This window comes from Ranitomeya variabilis, chromosome 1, assembly GCF_051348905.1.
Source record: "Ranitomeya variabilis isolate aRanVar5 chromosome 1, aRanVar5.hap1, whole genome shotgun sequence".
Lineage (NCBI taxonomy): Eukaryota > Metazoa > Chordata > Amphibia > Anura > Dendrobatidae > Ranitomeya > Ranitomeya variabilis.
This window is the reverse complement of record NC_135232.1, coordinates 163,418,342-163,438,766: the sequence shown is the minus strand read 5'-3', so window position 1 is coordinate 163,438,766 and position 20,425 is coordinate 163,418,342. Positions and strand designations below refer to the sequence as shown.

Genomic DNA, 20,425 nt, shown 5'->3' with positions numbered 1-20,425 from the left:
GAATTTGGTCAAGATTAATGTACAATAGTTCTTAATACTGAGTACTACAGGCAGACACTTATACATCATATAATACCATGATGAAGACATCTGATTGTCTCCAATTCTTTCTACAGCAGAACAATGACCCCAAATATACAGCCAATATCATTAGGAAATATCTTTATCATAAAGAAATCATCATCATTAAGTCTGTGTGGGATTACATGAAGAGACAGAAGGTTTTGCACAAGTCTACATCAACAGCAGATCTGCGGTTAGTTCTTCAAGATGTTTGAAAAAACCTCCCTTCAAATACTTTGTGAAGGCAAAGGGGGGGTCACACCAAATATTGATTTGATTTAGATTTCTATTTTGCTCTTTTACTTGACATTCTGTTTGCATTCTACAGCCTCTGTATTGCATTGGCTGCAGAAAGGGTTAACTGAGAATCCTTCTGTGCGTTCATTTTGATTGTCCAATGTTAGCATTTGTAGCTTTTTTATCTGTCTTGTTTAGCTATTCTCTACTCATTTCATGTATGACCACAGATCACATCAATGTTGAATGTGTGGAGAAACAAAACCTGTAAAAGCAAAATGGTTCTCAATTTTAAAATCAAATTGAAAAAAATGATTTCTAGCCCCAAATACATGCACTGAAGTAAAAAAGAAATTGTCCTGAAAGGTTCACTTCTTGTTGTGTTATGTAAAACAAATCCACAAAACATTGAATTTCTTTTATTATTTTCTATACCCACATGATAATATCAATTTCTGGGCTGCAAACATTGACCTTTTAGTTCCGGACAAATCTGCCCTGGCTAATGGAATTATTAGTGTACATTCATCAGACTATTGCTTCGCCATCTGTTGTCACAACAAATTTTTTGAGGAACATCAGTAGTAAAATACATAGTAAGTGCAGAAACATAGAGCGGAATAATGTGCGCCAATTGTAATAATTCAGATTCCTAATAAGCATGGAAAATCAAGAATAATGTAATATCGCTGGATCATTAAAAAACTGAAAGTTTTGATGACTTGTAGATTTCAATTAAAAATATGCCCAAAGCAATTTCAGATATTACATTATTTTTCAAAGGGATAAAATGATTCACGAGTCAAAAGTGGCTCAAAAATGCTCCTACATTGTGGTACTGCTCTCGAACTTTTGATAAAAGTGCTTCAAAGCAAAACAAAAAAAAGTGATTTTTTTTGCACATGTGGGTATGCAGCGCCCCAGAGTCCTGGGCGTTGCAGTACTGATGCTCCGCCGCTAAGGGGGGCTATGGTACGTCTGATGGCACTGAAGGAGTTCACCTGACCAGGTATCACAGACACCAATACACTTCACAGTCTGGCCTCCAGGGGGAGCTAAGGGTGCTATGTATTAGGCCACTCCTCACAATCTGGTAAAACTGGGAGTTGGATAGGAAGTTAGAGAGAAAGCTGACTGGGTTGGAACCAGGCAACATCCTGTGGCAGAGGGTGTTGCAGGGGAAGATTCAGGGGGGTCCCTGTCAGGGGTGGGATCCTGACAGAGGCCTAGCGAACAGAGAGAACATTACGGGACCGCGCCTGCACCTGATCGCGGCGGTACCCTAAGAAAGGACAAGAAGCGAGGTTTATTGTGCTGAGTGAGAAACGAGATCAACGCAACAAGGAGAAACACCAGTAGGAGTCGTGCTGTAAGGCGAGGCAACATCCTACTGAGGCGCGCAGCCGGTGGCCGGAACCCCGAGGAAGTATATAGCTCCAGGCCTAACTTCAAACCTACGGCAGGACAGTCAGTTATAGGCGGGCTGTCTCACCCAAATCACCTAAGAAGACATAGGGGGCAACAACAGGAGAGGGGCGACACTAGGGTCCAGGAAGAGCTCCGAGCCTACCCGTCATACGGGTGCGTCCTAGCCATATCATCTGGGGGACGAAGAAAAACATCATAATCGAGTTGTGAGGGAACTTCAGAAACAGACACAACAGTTGTGGGGACTATCCCGTAAGCACAGCAGGGGAGGACCACAACACACAAGCGCTAGAAGGTAGGCACAGATTTCCACCTGCAAAGGGAACTCGGGAGGTGCCATCGGACCGGCCGGACTTGCGCAGCCCGGTTAACCGTATTCCGAACTGAGGATCCTGAAGCCTTCAGTAAAGAGGTAAAGAGACTGCAACCTGGTGTCCTCATTATTTACTGCGATGTCATGATTCTCAATGGCGAGAGAACATAGCCCAGCATATATGAGAACTAGCTCTTGGAAGATGGAAACTATACTGACCATGAACTAAACCTGCCGCACAACTAGAAGTGGCCGGGTAGCATGCCTACGTTTTTTAACCCTAGATGCCCAGCGCCAGCCGGAGAACTACCTAATCCTAGCAGAGGAAAAGACAGTCCTGGCTCACCTCTAGAGAAATTTTCCCAAAAGGCAGACAGAGGCCCCCACATATATTGGCGGTGATTTTAGATGAAATGACAAACGTAGTATGAAAATAGGTTTAGCAAAATCGAGGTCCGCTTTCTAGATAGCAGGAAGACAGAAAGGACACTTTCATGGTCAGCAGAAAACCCTATCAAAATACCATCCAGAAATTCCTTTAAGACTCTAGCATTAACTCATAACACCAGAGTGGCAATTTCCGATCACAAGAGCTTTCCAGACACAGTAACGAAACAGCAGCTGTGAACAGGAACAAAATGCAAAAACACACAAGGACAAAAGTCCAACTTAGCTGGGAGTAGTCTAGTAGCAGGAACAAGCACAGAAGGCTTCTGATTACATTGTTGACCGGCAAGAAACTGACAGAGGAGCAAGGTTATATAGCGACTCCCACATCCTGATAGGAGCAGGTGAACAGAGGGGATGATGCACACAAGTTCAATTCCACAAGTGGCCACCGGGGGAGCCCAGAATCCAATTTCACAACAGTACCCCCCCCTCAAGGAGGGAGCACCGAACCCTCACCAGAACCACCAGGGCGATCAGGATGAGCCCTATGAAAGGCACGGACAAGATCGGAGGCATGAACATCAGAGGCAGTGACCCAAGAATTATCCTCCTGACCGTATCCCTTCCATTTGACCAGATACTGGAGTCTCCGTCTGGAAACACGAGAGTCTAAGATCTTTTCCACAACGTACTCCAACTCACCCTCAACCAACACCGGAGCAGGAGGCTCAACGGAAGGCACAACCGGTACCTCATACCTGCGCAACAATGACCGATGAAAAACATTATGAATCGAAAAGGATGCAGGGAGGTCCAAACGGAAGGACACAGGGTTAAGAATCTCCAATATCTTGTACGGGCCGATGAACCGAGGCTTAAACTTAGGAGAAGAAACCCTCATAGGGACAAAACGAGAAGACAACCACACCAAGTCCCCAACACAAAGCCGAGGACCAACACGACGACGGCGGTTGGCAAAAAGCTGAGTCTTCTCCTGGGACAACTTCAAATTGTCCACCACCTGCCCCCAAATCTGATGCAACCTCTCCACCACAGCATCCACTCCAGGACAATCCGAAGATTCCACTTGACCGGAGGAAAATCGAGGATGAAACCCCAAATTACAGAAAAACGGGGACACCAAGGTGGCAGAGCTGGCCCAATTATTGAGGGCGAACTCCGCCAAAGGCAAAAAAGCAACCCAATCATCCTGATCCGCAGACACAAAACACCTCAAATATGTCTCCAAGGTCTGATTAGTCCGCTCGGTCTGGCCATTAGTCTGAGGATGGAAAGCAGACGAAAAAGACAAATCTATGCCCATCCTAGCACAGAATGCCCGCCAAAATCTAGACACGAATTGGGTCCCTCTGTCAGAAACGATATTCTCAGGAATACCATGCAAACGAACAACATTTTGAAAAAACAGAGGAACCAACTTGGAAGAAGAAGGCAACTTAGGCAAGGGAACCAGATGGACCATCTTAGAGAAACGGTCACACACCACCCAGATGACAGACATCTTCTGAGAAACAGGCAGATCCGAAATAAAATCCATCGAGATGTGCGTCCAAGGCCTCTTCGGGATAGGCAAGGGCAACAACAATCCACTAGCCCGAGAACAACAAGGCTTGGCCCGAGCACAAACGTCACAAGACTGCACAAAGCCTCGCACATCTCGTGACAGGGAAGGCCACCAGAAGGACCTTGCCACCAAATCCCTGGTACCAAAGATTCCAGGATGACCTGCCAACGCAGAAGAATGAACCTCAGAGATGACTCTACTGGTCCAATCATCAGGAACAAACAGTCTACCAGGTGGGCAACGATCAGGTCTATCCGCCTGAAACTCCTGCAAGGCCCGCCGCAGGTCTGGAGAAACGGCAGACAATATCACTCCATCTTTAAGGATACCTGTGGGCTCAGAATTACCAGGGGAGTCAGGCTCAAAACTCCTAGAAAGGGCATCCGCCTTAACATTCTTAGAACCCGGTAGGTACGACACCACAAAATTAAACCGAGAGAAAAACAACGACCAGCGCGCCTGTCTAGGATTCAGGCGCCTGGCAGACTCAAGGTAAATTAAATTTTTGTGGTCAGTCAATACCACCACCTGATGTCTGGCCCCCTCAAGCCAGTGACGCCACTCCTCAAAAGCCCACTTCATGGCCAAAAGCTCCCGATTCCCAATATCATAATTCCGCTCGGCGGGTGAAAATTTACGGGAAAAAAAGGCACAAGGTCTCATCACGGAGCAGTCGGAACTTCTCTGCGACAACACCGCCCCAGCTCCGATTTCAGAAGCGTCGACCTCAACCTGAAAAGGAAGAGCAACATCAGGCTGACGCAACACTGGGGCGGAAGAAAAGCGGCGCTTGAGCTCCCGAAAGGCCTCCACAGCATCAGGGGACCAATCAGCAACATCAGCACCCTTCTTAGTCAAATCAGTCAATGGTTTTACAACATCAGAAAAACCAGCAATAAATCGATGATAAAAGTTAGCAAAGCCCAAAAATTTCTGAAGACTCTTAAGAGAAGAGGGTTGCGTCCAATCACCAATAGCCTGAACCTTGACAGGATCCATCTCGATGGAAGAGGGGGAAAAAATGTATCCCAAGAAAGAAATCTTTTGAACCCCAAAAACACACTTAGAACCCTTCACACACAAGGAATTAGACCGCAAAACCTGAAAAACCCTCCTGACCTGCTGGACATGAGAGTCCCAGTCATCCGAAAAAATCAGAATATCATCCAGATAAACAATCATAAATTTATCCAAATAATCGCGAAAAATGTCATGCATAAAGGACTGGAAGACTGAAGGGGCATTTGAAAGACCAAAAGGCATCACCAAATACTCAAAATGGCCCTCGGGCGTATTAAATGCGGTTTTCCACTCATCCCCCTGCTTGATTCGCACCAAATTATACGCCCCACGGAGATCAATCTTAGAGAACCACTTGGCCCCCTTTATACGAGCAAACAAATCAGTAAGCAGTGGTAACGGATATTGATATTTAACCGTGATTTTATTCAAAAGTCGATAATCAATACACGGCCTCAAAGAGCCGTCTTTCTTAGACACAAAGAAAAAACCGGCTCCTAAGGGAGATGACGAAGGACGAATATGTCCCTTTTCCAAGGACTCCCTTATATATTCTCGCATAGCAGCGTGTTCAGGCACAGACAGATTAAATAAACGACCCTTAGGGTATTTACTACCCGGAATCAAGTCTATGGCACAATCGCACTCCCGGTGCGGAGGTAGTGAACCAACCTTGGGTTCTTCAAAAACGTCACGAAAGTCAGACAAGAATTCAGGAATCTCAGAGGGAATAGATGATGAAATGGAAACCAAAGGTACGTCCCCATGAGTTCCTTTACATCCCCAGCTTAACACAGACATAGCTCTCCAGTCGAGGACTGGGTTATGAGATTGCAGCCATGGCAATCCCAGCACCAAAACATCATGTAGATTATACAGCACCAGAAAGCGAATAACCTCCTGGTGATCCGGATTAACACGCATAGTCACTTGTGTCCAGTATTGTGGTTTATTACTAGCCAATGGGGTGGAGTCAATCCCTTTCAGAGGTATCGGAGCCTCCAGTGGCTCCAAATCATACCCACAGCGTTTGGCAAAGGACCAATCCATAAGACTCAAAGCAGCGCCAGAGTCGACATAGGCGTCCGCGGTAATAGATGACAAAGAACAAATCAGGGTCACAGACAGAATAAACTTAGACTGTAAAGTGCTAATTGAAACAGACTTGTCAGGCTTCTTAGTACGCTTAAAGCATGCTGATATAACATGAGTTGAATCACCACAATAGAAGCACAACCCATTTTTTCGTCTAAAATTCTGCCGCTCGCTTCTGGACAGAATTCTATCACATTGCATATTTTCTGGCGTTTTCTCAGTAGACACCGCCAAATGGTGCACAGGTTTGCGCTCCCGCAGACGCCTATCGATCTGAATAGCCATCGTCATGGACTCATTCAGACTCGCAGGCACAGGGAACCCCACCATAACATCCTTAACGGCATCAGAGAGACCTTCTCTGAAAATCGCCGCCAGGGCGCACTCATTCCACTGAGTAAGCACAGACCATTTGCGGAATTTTTGGCAGTATATTTCAGCTTCATCTTGCCCCTGAGACAAGGACATCAAGGCCTTTTCCGCCTGAAGCTCTAAATGAGGTTCCTCATAAAGCAACCCCAAGGCCAGAAAAAACGCATCCACATTGAGCAACGCAGGATCCCCTGGTGCCAATGCAAAAGCCCAGTCTTGAGGGTCGCCCCGGAGCAAGGAAATTACAATCCTGACCTGCTGTGCAGGGTCTCCGGCAGAGCGAGACTTCAGGGACAAAAACAATTTGCAATTATTTTTAAAATTTTGAAAGTGAGATCTATTCCCCGAGAAGAATTCAGGCAAAGGAATTCTAGGCTCGGACATAGGTGCATGAACAACAAAATCTTGCAAATTTTGTACCTTTGTGGCGAGATTATTCAAACCTGTAGCTACACTCTGAAGATCCATTTGAAACAGGTGAACACAGAGCCATTCAAGGATTAGAAGGAGAGAAAGAGAGGAAGGCTGCAGTATAGGCAGACTAGCAAGTGATTCAATTAAGAGCACACTCAGAACTAGAGGGAAAAAATAAAAAATAAAAATTGTAGCAGACTTCTTTTTTCTCTCCTTTCTCAGCCAGTAATTTAACCCTTTTTTGGGCCGGTCAAACTGTCATGATTCTCAATGGCGAGAGAACATAGCCCAGCATATATGAGAACTAGCTCTTGGAAGATGGAAACTATACTGACCATGAACTAAACCTGCCGCACAACTAGAAGTGGCCGGGTAGCATGCCTACGTTTTTTAACCCTAGATGCCCAGCGCCAGCCGGAGAACTACCTAATCCTAGCAGAGGAAAAGACAGTCCTGGCTCACCTCTAGAGAAATTTTCCCAAAAGGCAGACAGAGGCCCCCACATATATTGGCGGTGATTTTAGATGAAATGACAAACGTAGTATGAAAATAGGTTTAGCAAAATCGAGGTCCGCTTTCTAGATAGCAGGAAGACAGAAAGGACACTTTCATGGTCAGCAGAAAACCCTATCAAAATACCATCCAGAAATTCCTTTAAGACTCTAGCATTAACTCATAACACCAGAGTGGCAATTTCCGATCACAAGAGCTTTCCAGACACAGTAACGAAACAGCAGCTGTGAACAGGAACAAAATGCAAAAACACACAAGGACAAAAGTCCAACTTAGCTGGGAGTAGTCTAGTAGCAGGAACAAGCACAGAAGGCTTCTGATTACATTGTTGACCGGCAAGAAACTGACAGAGGAGCAAGGTTATATAGCGACTCCCACATCCTGATAGGAGCAGGTGAACAGAGGGGATGATGCACACAAGTTCAATTCCACAAGTGGCCACCGGGGGAGCCCAGAATCCAATTTCACAACACTGCGACCTGCATCGCACCATAACATCATCACCACCCACACCTTTCATTGGGCGCCCCTCAGCAGGGTCACGGACCGGGTCTAGCCACCGTGACAACCCCAGGACAGAGACTCAGAGGCCCGGTACCGGGTACCCCTCGGCCCTGCGGCAGTGGGGGCGCTACAGGTATGCTTACCGTTCTATGTTTCGGGGTAATATACACTTGGAATATACCATCCTATTAGTCCTTCACTAGTACATGGGACTTCAGCCCTCTACCCATAATTCTAATAGAAATACAACCACGTACAGTGCAGCTTCTTACTCACCGCAATAGCCTGGGGTTCCACACACTGTCTTCATTGTCACTTGGTCATCCACAATTTTTGAAAGTCCAAAGTCGGCTGGAAAATCATAATAAGACAAGATTATTTTCAAATCCATTTTTCAAACTTTACAGAAAAAATATGACATGGATTACAAGGGATACTAATTCCCATGCAAGTGGTCTATAAAATATACAATAGTATGACATCCCATGGCACTCAGATATGCAGTTAAGATTTAAGTTTTATTTATAAGTCAACATATGAAGATAGAATGGGCGGCCAGCATTAACATTTCGTTCTAACCCAAACCTTGGCCATGGTCTATGTCCTACGGTTCACAGCAGATACAGAGGCTGACTGCTAGTTAGTCCAAATGTAGAACTATACAGTGGTCAAAAGTCTGGGAGGGGCCAATATCCATGGCCCCTTCCTAGGCTATTAATATCAGCCTGCGGCTGTCTTGTTTAGCCTTTGCTGGTTATTAATTATATGGGGGACCCCACATCATTTTTTTGGGGGGTCTTCCATATAATAACCAGTAAAGGCTAAGCATACAGCTGTGAACTGATATTAATAGCCTGGGAACCTTTATGGCTATTGGCCCCTTTCCAGAATATTAACATCAGCCCCCAGCCATCGGGGGCTCAGTTGTATATGAAAATTAAAGGGGACTCCACACCGTTTTTTTAAATTATTTATTTATTACCTAAATGGACAGGTGCCAGCTTGTGAATACACTCATCATCGTATGCCTGCTCTCTCTGTTATCAACAAAACCAGGCGTATGATGATGAGATTAGTACTCTCATCAGTCGACGTTTGTAAAAGGTGGTAACATTTTCACTGCTGGTCACAGGTGCTGTCACACATGCTGTCATCTGTGTCACAGCGTGGGAACAGCAGCACTGTGACTGGTGGCGCTGTGACCGGCAGCGCTGTGACTTGCATTTGAAAGGGGTCTAGATTCGATTTTGGGTATCGTTCTGATACCCGAACCAAACTTTTTTTTAAAGTTTGGCTGAACTCGATGGACCCAAACATCCACAGGTCTCCACCCATCACTAATGGTAAGATTTTAATACTAGAGGTTAGGACCATCCGGAATTTGGGTTCAGTTTGACGGTGGTGGGATGGCTTTTACGCTTTGTTTGATCAAAAACGGTGTTAACTAAGTACCTTATTTATTTATATTCACTGTTGCTCTTATTTACTTACAGCAGGGTATATGCTCATTTTGTTTCTATCCCGGATTTTGTCAGTATAAAATCTGCATTTTTCTTAACATGCATCCTTTTGAAAATACAGTAATTTCCAAATCATACACATTTCCAAATGTGACTGTATCCTTTAACTGTGATTTGGTTTCATTCTCATATTGATATGGTAAGATTAGTTTTGTTGCCATTTCAGTAGTTAAACTGGTTCTGATATTCTATTAGTTGTATCAGTGTCGTAAACTTAATTCTGTGACTGGATCACATTTTTACTTGTGTAGTGATAGAGTGCTTCTTGTATTTGTTATAGGAAAATGGACCTACAACTCCTTATTTCGGAAATCATCTTTACAAACGAAAACACCCACACCCAGCTGCAATGCTCCCACATTAAATTCAGGATAGAATCATTACAAATCACTCAAGAAATTAAAATTTACATGATGATCTCAGTCCACACACACTTGGTTGTTATAAACTATTCCTTAAAAGCCATTAATGTAAAACTGTACATAGTAATAATATAAGGAATTCTGCACACCAACAGACAGGGCCATCATCAGTGCATTACTGCCCTTACTGGCAGTACCGGGCCCCCTTCTTCTGCTCACCGAGCCCCAGCGCCAGGATTCTGCCGGTCCAATAACTGAACATATGTACTCGGACACACCTTCAGTTAAAATCTATATTGACGTGCAGGAACCCTTAGCGCACGTCAATAGTTAACAACCGCCAGGCAATCACAGACTGGCAGCTGACGTCAGCACGCACGTTGTGGGCTTATGACGTCACTGCCATGCACCAGAATGTCTGCGGCTCAGATTAATCAGGGAGAGGACACCGCTGGACAGTGACCAGGTAAGGAGAAACTTTTTCTTTTTACTTTTTTTTGTAAGGCTGCAATATAGGGGCAGAATGGAGAGACATGGGGGCAGAATAGAGACATGGAGCAGAATGGAGAGACATGGGGGCAGTATGGAGAGTCATGGGGGCAGTATGGAGACACATGGGGAAGTATGGAAAGACATGGGGGCAGGATGGAGTCACATGCGCCTGGAATGGGAGAACATATGGGGTCAGGAATTGGAGAACATGTAGGGCCAGGAATGAGACACGTGGGGTTCAGAATCGAGTACATATGAAAGAAGGATGTGGGACATTATTACTGTCGGGGCTAATAAGAAATATTATTACTGCTGTGATGTATTTTATTTTTGTGGTTACTGTTTTCAGTGGTGGGTCCTGTTACTGTACAGGTTGACGGTCGCTTTTGTAGTATTCAGTCATTAAGTGGTGGTAATATGTGGTCTGATCATGACGGTGCAGTATTTGTCCCTTGTATGTGGTATTACTCGGTCATTCTGTGGTAGTAATATGTGGTCCAGCCATGATGTGCCGGCATTTGTCCCTTGTATGTGGTATTATTCTGTCACTAGGTGGTGGTGATATGTGGTCTGATCATGGTGTAGCACTATTTGTTCCTTGTATGTGGTATTATTCAGTCATGATGTGGTGGTAATATGTGATCTGGTTATGATGTGGCTGTTTTCGTCCCTTGTAGATGATATTATTCATGGTCATGGTGTGGCTGTATTTGTGCAATGTATGTTGTATTATTCGGTCACTATGTGGTGGTACTATGTGGTCTGGTTATGGTGTGGCTGTTTTCGTCCCTTGTAGATGATATTATTCGGTCACTATGAGGTGGTAATATGTGGTCCGGCCATGGTGTGACGGTATTTGTCCAATGTATGTGGTATTATTTTTCATTTAAAAACCGTATGTGACTCAATCCCTTAAAAAAATAAATAAAAATATACCTAAAAAGAGTATTGGATATTTTAACAAAGGTTTAATAAGTTAGAGTAAAGTAGGACCCGGCAAAAAGAGTCCACCTTGCTGTGGTGGCAGTTTAAATTTTTTTTAGCCAAAACAAAAGCTGCTATGTATGGGTGTTCGATGGGAAAGGTTAATGTGTGATTGGTGAGGACGTGGTGCAGAAGTGGAGTTTTTCCAAGAGCGGATGGTGGGACTGTAGAAGGTTCGTGGAGGCAGAGCTGGGGTTGAGCCTGGGTGCAGTCTCAAGGGGGCCCGAAAATTCCTGGTGGCAGCCCTGCCAACACGACATAAAGCTGCTAATGTTCCTGGCTTTACTTTCTGACTAGGCAAGAATCCCAACATCTATCTATTAAAAGATCATTGATGATAATTATTTAGACACACTTTATGTCAATCACAGGCTGACTTGCATAAGGTGATTGAATATATTAATGCAAAATATTTTGCTTGTCCTGTTCTTTTTTAAATTTTAGATGGGAAAATTACCTTGGGCAGAAAAAAACTGAATTAAATCTACATGATAAATGAATCATGTCATCAATTTGTATGATGAAGATGAACAGGGAAACACGAAAAAAACCACATAATAAATATAATCCACATTCTAATAAATAGACTACACTATTGTGCCTGCTTTCAGACATTCATACGGTTATCATGAGATTTGATCATTTCTCTAGCAGCAGATGCCTGTGATTACACGTTTCCTGATCTGCAGCAGAGATAGAACACTTCTGACTCTGATTCAGTTCAGTTCTTAGAAAACATCATGCAGAAGAGAGCAGAAGGGTCAGGTACGGAGAGCAGAGCAAAGGAAATTCGATCAATCGATGATAGTAAACCTAAAATTAAACGTCTTACAATGCAGTTGTGGTTTCGGTACAGGTCAGGGAAATTAGACTCAATCAGCTTTGCTGGTAAAGCCAGTAGCAAAGTTACATTAATCTCACATGCTAACGGCCAGATTCCTCAGGAGTCAGGACAGGTGTTTTTTTATTCCAGTCTTACTACAGAGTCTAATGGAGAAAGATGCACCAAATTCATTAAAGGGGGTTGTCCACCTTTGGGTACAATTTATTTTTTTGCTTGTATTTGGGGCTAAAAATCATTTTTGGCATTGTTTGGTTTTACAGGCTCCTTGTTTTCTTGCACATTCAACTTTTAAGTGGTCTGTGGTAATATATCAACCAAGCAGAGCTAAGAACAAATATCATAAAAGAATTACAAACTCCCCTTAGTGTCATAATAGAGGACTTACTGATAGATTCTCAGTTAAGTCATTCTGCAGTCAACAGCAGACAGGCTATAAAAGGGAAACAATTCCAAATTTTTAAGGAAACCCAATTACAAAATTATTTTTAGCCCAAAATACATGAACTATTTTATTATTTTTACTATGTGCCTAAGAACTAACAGGCAGGTAATTGCTAACAGAGGTAACTACCTGCCTGCTTTACCCGATGCCAGCTCAGGGGGGTCATTGACAGCTCCTGACGGTGATTCAGCAGCTCCATGTCAACAAAGAAGCTCTTCTTCTCTTGAGCTGCTTTGTCGTTGGGGCATGATTGCTGTCGTAAGGCTGATTGCCAGCTGGCTTCCCACCTCCACTGCAGCTGCTGCCTGTCACTTGCTCTGTCACTTCTGATTTCCTTTTACCTGTACAATCTGTGTTACTGAAGAAGGTCCATTTTCAGACCAAAATGTCTGTTTTGGATTGCCTGCACAAATAAAATAAACTACCGTCTTCACATGTGAGTGCCAAGTTTACTTTCAGACAGGGTGGAGCCGGCTGTCAATTATCATTACATCAGCAGTCATGTCCTATCAACAGAGCAGAGTGGAGGAAAAAGAGCTATTTTGTTGACGTGCAGCAACTCAAGTGCTGGCAGGAGTGGTCTGTGAATGTTCTGAGCTGGCAGAGATTGGTACCAGGCATAAAGCCAGGTGGTTAGCAACTACCTGCCTGTTAGTTCTTAGGCCCATAGTCAAAAAATGTTCCCAACACTGGAGAGTTCTCACAGTGTGCACTGCGTGCAATGTGCAAATTCACAAGTCTGCAAATAAGCCCTCACATGGCCAAATTGACAGAAAAATAAAAAAGTTATGGCTCTGGGAATGAGGGGAGCAAAAATCGAAACCGCAAAACCAAAAAAAGCTCCGGGGTTAAAGAAAGTAATAAATTTAGCCTGCCCATTTTGCACTGTAATACAACTGTCATGGAGATACCATGACAGAGAGGGGCCCGAAGACTGTGGTGCCTGGTTACACGAATTCCTGCACTGATAAGAACTGCTTCACCATCTTATTAAACAGTACAAGTTTTCCTTGCTCTGTCATTGCAAGAATTAATCAGTTCAGTTGATTTTCTGTAGCTTTCCATTATGAATTGTCTCAGCTGTTCTGTGATAGCCACTCCCCTTGGGTATGTGTGCTCACTACTGGCACTTGGTTGTTGCCAATGATAGTTACAAATTACTGGTTTGATGGTAAAGGAGAGTTCTGAATTAGTAGCATTCGGTTGGTGTAGTTTGCAGAAGATATCTGCGTGAATTTGGTATTGAGTGTTTATCCTATTCCTCTCCCATTTAGTTTACCCCTCCTACTGCTCCCTTGATTTCCACTCTCTTGATTTGTGGGGGGTATTTGTATGATTGTAGTTTTCTTTTATCCCTGTCTGTTTACCTGTCTGTCTAGTTAGTGTAATTCTATACACTTGGGCCTCACACCTCCCTGAGTGGGGAGGGAACAGATAAGGATTAAGTTAGGAGCATAGTGTGATGCCTAGGAGAGGCGAGCTTCCAAGAGTGGACCCTCTGGGTCGCAGCGCTGAACCTCCCCCAGATGAGTAAACCTGGTGGACCCGACCCCTATACAAGAATCGTTAGGGGTAGGCCCGGAGGAGTCAGACACCGAGACGGCTGGTACCAAGAGGGGCAGCTCGTAGGGAAGCAGAGGACCAAAACAGATATGGCAGACAGGACAGTCGTCAACATAGGAGCAGGGAGACAGGAACCTAAGAAGACTGAGCAGGTTCAGGGAATACAGGAAGAGAGAACTGAGAAGAGGAGGACTGCAGAGAACACTAGAAGGAGGACCCCTAAGACACCAGGGAACGGAACCAGGAGAGAGATAGGAACCTCAGAGTAGAATCTAGGAGCTAAGGAAACCCCGGGCAGAGCAGGAGCAAGGAACTCAGGGACAGGAAGAACCAGAGACTGCGGGTGACTGCAGCAGGGATAGGGTTAACAAATAAGGCAGACAGGTATATGTAGAGAAGGCCTAAGCGTTAGCACACAAGGCAGGTACACACACAATAATCAGGAGCCTCCATTAAGGGAGGGCGGCCTGACATACCTAGTGAAGGAGTCTGATTGGAGCAGCAGGACTTCCAGGTCAGGCACAGCACAGCTAAAAAGCCAGCAGAGCGCGCGGCCACGGCCTAAGGCGCCTGCGCCGAACTGTCGCCAGCCGTGGGACCGACAGCGCGGGAGTGACACGCCGCAACCCCCGACCAGCAAGATGCTGAGGTGCCGGAGCGGAGAGGTAAGTATCGGGGAACGGGGCGGCTGTGGCTGTGGCGTCCACGGACATGACACATAGCAAGGTATGAGACCCCAGTGTTTCCACCATCCGGGGTAATCCGGAGGACAAGGATAACCTCGGGTGTACCTAGTTCGATGGATCGGATAGGTGCCCACACTTCTTTGTCACTACGTGACAACAATGCCTCAATGATACCTACAAATATCATTAATGCCAGGGGAAACTGACATATGGCAAATAAATAATATTACCAGTCTTTGCCCACATAATGCTAAAATATTTTGTTAGAATTACTTATTAAATACATTAGAATGAACAATAATTTGCACGCACTATTGAACGCTCACATTATACAAGTACACCATGTTCCAAATTATTATGCAAATGACATTTTTCTCAGATTTTCCTAAATGGTCGGTGCAAATGACAGTCAGTCTAGTAAAAATCATCACCCTGCATTCCTCAGGGCTGCAAACAGATCATGTTTTCAGGATTTCCTTGTACTGCACAGGTGATAATTTAATCACCTACACACATACTGATTACAGCATCTTGTGCAATGCTAAGGAAATCTTGAAAACACGTATGGTTTGCGGCCCTCGGGGAATGCAGTTTGAGACCCCTGCTTTAGAGTACACATCGAATTTTATTGAAGAAACCTCCCAATGATAACAGTATAATCTCCAAAATGAATAAAAACTCAAAATGCACTGTTCCAAATTATTAGGCACAGTGGAATTTCTAAACATTTGATATGCTTTAAAGAACTGAAAATGCTCATTTGTGACATTTGCAGCATTAGAAGGTCACATTGACTGGACAAAAAAAGCTATTTAACTCCAAAACATCCTAACAGGCTAAGTTACATGTTAACGTAGGAACCCTTCTTTGATATCACCTTCACAATTCTTGCATCCATTGAACTTGTGAGTTTTTGGAGAGGTTCTGCTTGTATTTCTTTGCATTAAGTCAGAATAGCCTCCCAGAGCTGCTGTTTTGATGTGAACTGCCTCCCACCCTCATAGATCTTTTGCTTGATGATACTCCAAAGGTTCTCTATAGGGTTGAGGTCAGGGGAAGATGGTGGCCACACTATGAGTTTATCTCCTTTTATGCCCATAGCAGCCAATGACTCAGAGCATGAGATGGTGCATTGTCATGCATGAAGATGATTTTGCTCCTGAAGGCACGTTTCTGCTTTTTTATACCATGGAAGAAAGTTGTCAGTCAGAAACTCTATATTCTTTGCAGAGGCCATTTTCACACCTTCAGGAACCTTAAAGGGCCCTACCAGCTGTTTCCTGAAAATTCCATCCCAAAACATGACTCCTCCACCTCCTTGCTGATGTCGCAGCCTTGTTGGGACACGGTGGCCATCCACCAACCATCCGTTACTCCATCCATCTGGACCATCCAGGTTTGCTCGACACTCATCAGTAAACAAGACTGTTTCCAAATTAGTCTTCATGTATGTCTGGGCCCACTGCAACCATTTCTGCTTGGGAACACTGTTTAGGGGTGGCCGAATAGTAGGTTTATGCACCACAGCAAGCCTTTGAAGGATTATTCTATACGACACCAGAATGATAATTATACACCCACGTAAGTATATAGACTCATAGACATATCTTTCACCAGGAGGACATAGAGTCAGTAAGATATACCAATCATATTAATTTTAACAAATATTTTATTAAGTAACATCAAATATTACCATAAAAAAGGATACATGGGTCTCATAAATCAAGTGAATCACCTTAAAGTGTGAACTATGACCAGAAAAGAGCGTACCGGGTAAAAGTACTTAAATTACTGATTTTACCTAAGGTTGCTGCTGAGTGATAAAATATCCACTCACATAGAGGTATATTGCTGGGTATTAAATCATAACCCCTCTCACTCGCAGCTAACAATTTAGGTATCATGTAACCATTACCCGTGTTCAGCATATAAAAGTAGCATATTAGAGGCAATAATTACCCATCATAGAACGCCGAACCACGCTCCAGCCTGCGTCAAAACCCCAACGCGCGTTTCGCTTTGTAATAATCTCGCTTCCTCAGGGGGCGTGGCTTAAGTGACGAAACAGTCCGGTTTAAATGGTAAGCCGTTCCGGTCATCTGACCGCACGGCCACCAATCAATACCCGGCTGGTGTGCGCATGCGCACCGCGTCCCATCGTCATACCAACCAAAACATCCGGTAGAAGGCGTCCATCTGCGATCACGTGGGCGGGCCGGCGCCTAGCCACACCACTCGCTCACACAGGATGGACGTCCACACACAGATCCGATGGGAGGATTCAGAAGGGACCCAGCGCGCATGACAACCGCCGGTATGTGCAAAAAAATAATAAATAATATGTGTTACATATCAACATGTTTTTGATAAAGTGCATTGCGCATAATAAAGTGAATATATAATAAACAAATTATTAATCTAAAGTGCATTATGCTATTAGATGCCATTTCACTACTATACAATCTCACTATTAGTGAATAAAGTGCACTGTGCTTATAGTGCAACAATACTATACCATAATAAATAATTAAACTCAAATACAAACGGACCCAAATATACCCTTACATAGATATATGAGAAATAGACATGAAATAAACACTAATCCAGTAAAAAGGCATGAGAAGAAAGGAAAAGTGAAAAAACCACACATAACAGGGGTTTTGATTAATTATACATGGGAAATATGAATTCATCCAATCAAAATCTCCCAAATCCCACAACACACGAAAAACGTACTATATATTACAGTTTGTAAATTAATATTGTTTTCAGTCTACTTCATTTCTTATTTTTCTTTATTCTTCTGTTTTTCATTGCGTGACGTCCGATCTTCCATGTGAACCACCCGTGTCATGAAATGCAGATCCATCCCCTCCTCTCACCATGCCACAAACATGATGAACTAAACTATAAAATAAGATAATATTAAAACCACATAGACTGAACAACACTTAAAATATCTGGAAGGCTTTAAACAGAGACATTGGAAAGGGAAAATGGATATATGTACAAAGATTCAGGAGTCATATCTTTTATATCAGCCAGAATGAGGAACTCAGAGAAAGGATGAAAATCCCTGACTCTCATTCAACCCTTCTGGAGCCATTGTACCTAGGAGGGTGATCCACCTACACTCCTTCTGGGCGAGGAGGCGTTGAATATTGCCTCCCCTAATCCCACATTGTATATGTTCGATGCCCCTAACCAAAAATGATTTCGGATTGCATTTATGGTACTGTTTGTAGTGGCGTGGAACTGTTTTCAATTGGGAATAATCCTCCTCTGTTTCTGCCGCCATAATATCTCGGACGTGCTCCCGTGTACGTACACCCAGGCGTCTTGATGTCATGCCTATGTATATTTTAGGACAGCTGCATCTCGCATAATATACAACCTGCGTCGTGTTGCAAGTAATATATTGCTTTATGAAAAAATTTTTCTTTCCATCAGTCGATTGAAAATCTGTTGCACGACACACATTCCTACACGAGATGCAGCTGCCACACGGGAAACACCCTCCAGAGCGACCACCTGATCCGAACAAATTTTTACTAATTGAAGGTACATAGTGACTGGACACTAAAATGTCTTTTAAATTTTTACTCCTTCTTGATGTCATCATAGGGTATTCAGGCAAGATCTTAGACAACACCGGGTCGGTTTTTAGGACACTCCAGTGTTTACAGAGGCAATCTCTCATTGACGTCCACTCGCCATTGAACGTGGAGATGAATCGAATAATCTCCTCCTTATTGTCCTTGTTCCTCTGTCTGGGATATAATAGGGCATCTCGAGGTTGAGATTTTGCCCTCATGTATCCTTTCCTAATACACCTGTTACTGTATCCTCGTTCCCTGAATCTCTCACGGAGATCCAGGGCTTGGTTTGCAAACTTAGATTCAGAGGAACAGATCCGCCTCATCCTGAGGTGCTGCCCAACCGGGATGGCCCTAATAGTGCTGTATGGATGACTGGAACTAGCATGCAGCAATGAGTTCACGGAGGTGGACTTCCTGTATACATCTGTCTGCAAATAACGATGCTCATCAACCTCCACTTTGATGTCCAGGAAGTCCACCTCCGCTCTGCTCGCACAGTATGTTAACTTAATATTGAATCTGTTGTCATTTAATTGCTGCATGAATTCATGTAAATCTTTTTCAGAACCCTGCCAAATTATAAATAAATCATCAATGTAACGCAGCCAGCACTGCACATGGTCCGCGGCCGGAACGCCCCCCTCGCCAAAAACCTCCCTCTCCCAAAATCCAAGGAAGAGGTTGGCAAAGGAGGGCGCACAGGCCGCGCCCATGGCAGTGCCGCGCTGCTGCAAATAAAAAACATCCTTGAAAACAAAGAAATTTCTAGTAAGAATAAATGACAACAGTTCCAAAATAAAATTGCACATAGGGCCATCCAGGTTGCCGGACCCCAGGAAGAAGCGGACCGCATCCAATCCGTCATCATGACGAATACAGGTGTATAAAGATTCTATGTCAGCTGTGACAAGAATCATATCCTCCTCTAGCTGAATCCCACTGATCCTACTCAGAACGTCCGATGTGTCACGGGCATATGATGGAAGTGACTCGACCAGTGGTTTTAAATAAAAATCTACAAATTTGCAGATGGGATCACTGAGCCCCCCCATGCCGGACACAATCGGACGTCCGGGGGGATCAGTGGGATTCTTGTGCACTTTAGGGATGAAGTACAACGTTGGTATTTTGGGAAATTTGGTAAGTAAGCCATCATATATTTTTTTGGGGATGATACCTTGATACAGGGCATCCTCCAAAATAATCTCTAATTCATGAATGAATTTATTCAAGGGGTTGCAGTCCAATTTTTGATATGTGACCCTATCTCTAAGGTGTCTCATCGCCTCCTTCTCATAGAGAATTTTAGGCCATAACACGATGTTTCCCCCCTTGTCTGCTGGCTTGATCACTACATCATCATAATTTTTTAATTCCTCTAACGCCTGTCTCTGTCTTGACGTCAGATTGTCACATTGACGCCTAGTTGGTATTTTTTCAAAGTCCTGTATCACCAGTCTGGTGAATATCTCCACCGCTGGGCACAGAGACAAGGGGGGAAACCTCGTTGACCTAGGGTAACAATTACTAGGGAACATACCTGATTGATTAGATGTTTGTTCCTCGAGAAGATCCTCCAGTGCCTGCTGCGCCTCCCTTTCCATTTTATCACTTGTGGACTCATGTCCATTCTTTTCATACAGCTTTTTTAATATTAATTTTCTTGCAAAGAGATAGACATCTTTGGTAGCTGTGAAAATATCAAAATTATTAGTTGGAGAAAATGTAAGTCCTTTTTGCAGGACTTTTATTTGATCCCCAGTGAGGACATGATTAGATAGATTAATTACCTCCAGACCTTTCTTGTCCTTTTTGGTCTGTTGGTAATTCGTAGGATTCTTTGATTTTTCATTCCTCCTTTCTCTATTAAGGCCTGAATTTCGCAAATCATAATACCTTGTTTTACTTTTTGTTGATTCCTCACTGGAGGCCAATGACACAGTGGAGGCAGACCTGGCACGGGAGGATCCCCGAGAGCGGTATCTTTTTCTGTTCCATT

The 20,425-nt window shown here is 43.9% G+C and overlaps 1 protein-coding gene across 1 annotated transcript in view; it reads right to left on the bottom strand.

Annotated features, from left to right (window-relative positions):
• The window catches only part of CAMK4 (calcium/calmodulin dependent protein kinase IV), a 354,738-nt gene that overhangs the window by 53,480 nt on the left and 280,833 nt on the right, over positions 1-20,425 (bottom strand). The window contains exon 7 of the mRNA XM_077290272.1: positions 8,211-8,285. Within this exon, the coding sequence (XP_077146387.1) occupies positions 8,211-8,285 (75 nt within the window). The remainder of the gene's footprint in view (positions 1-8,210; positions 8,286-20,425) is intronic.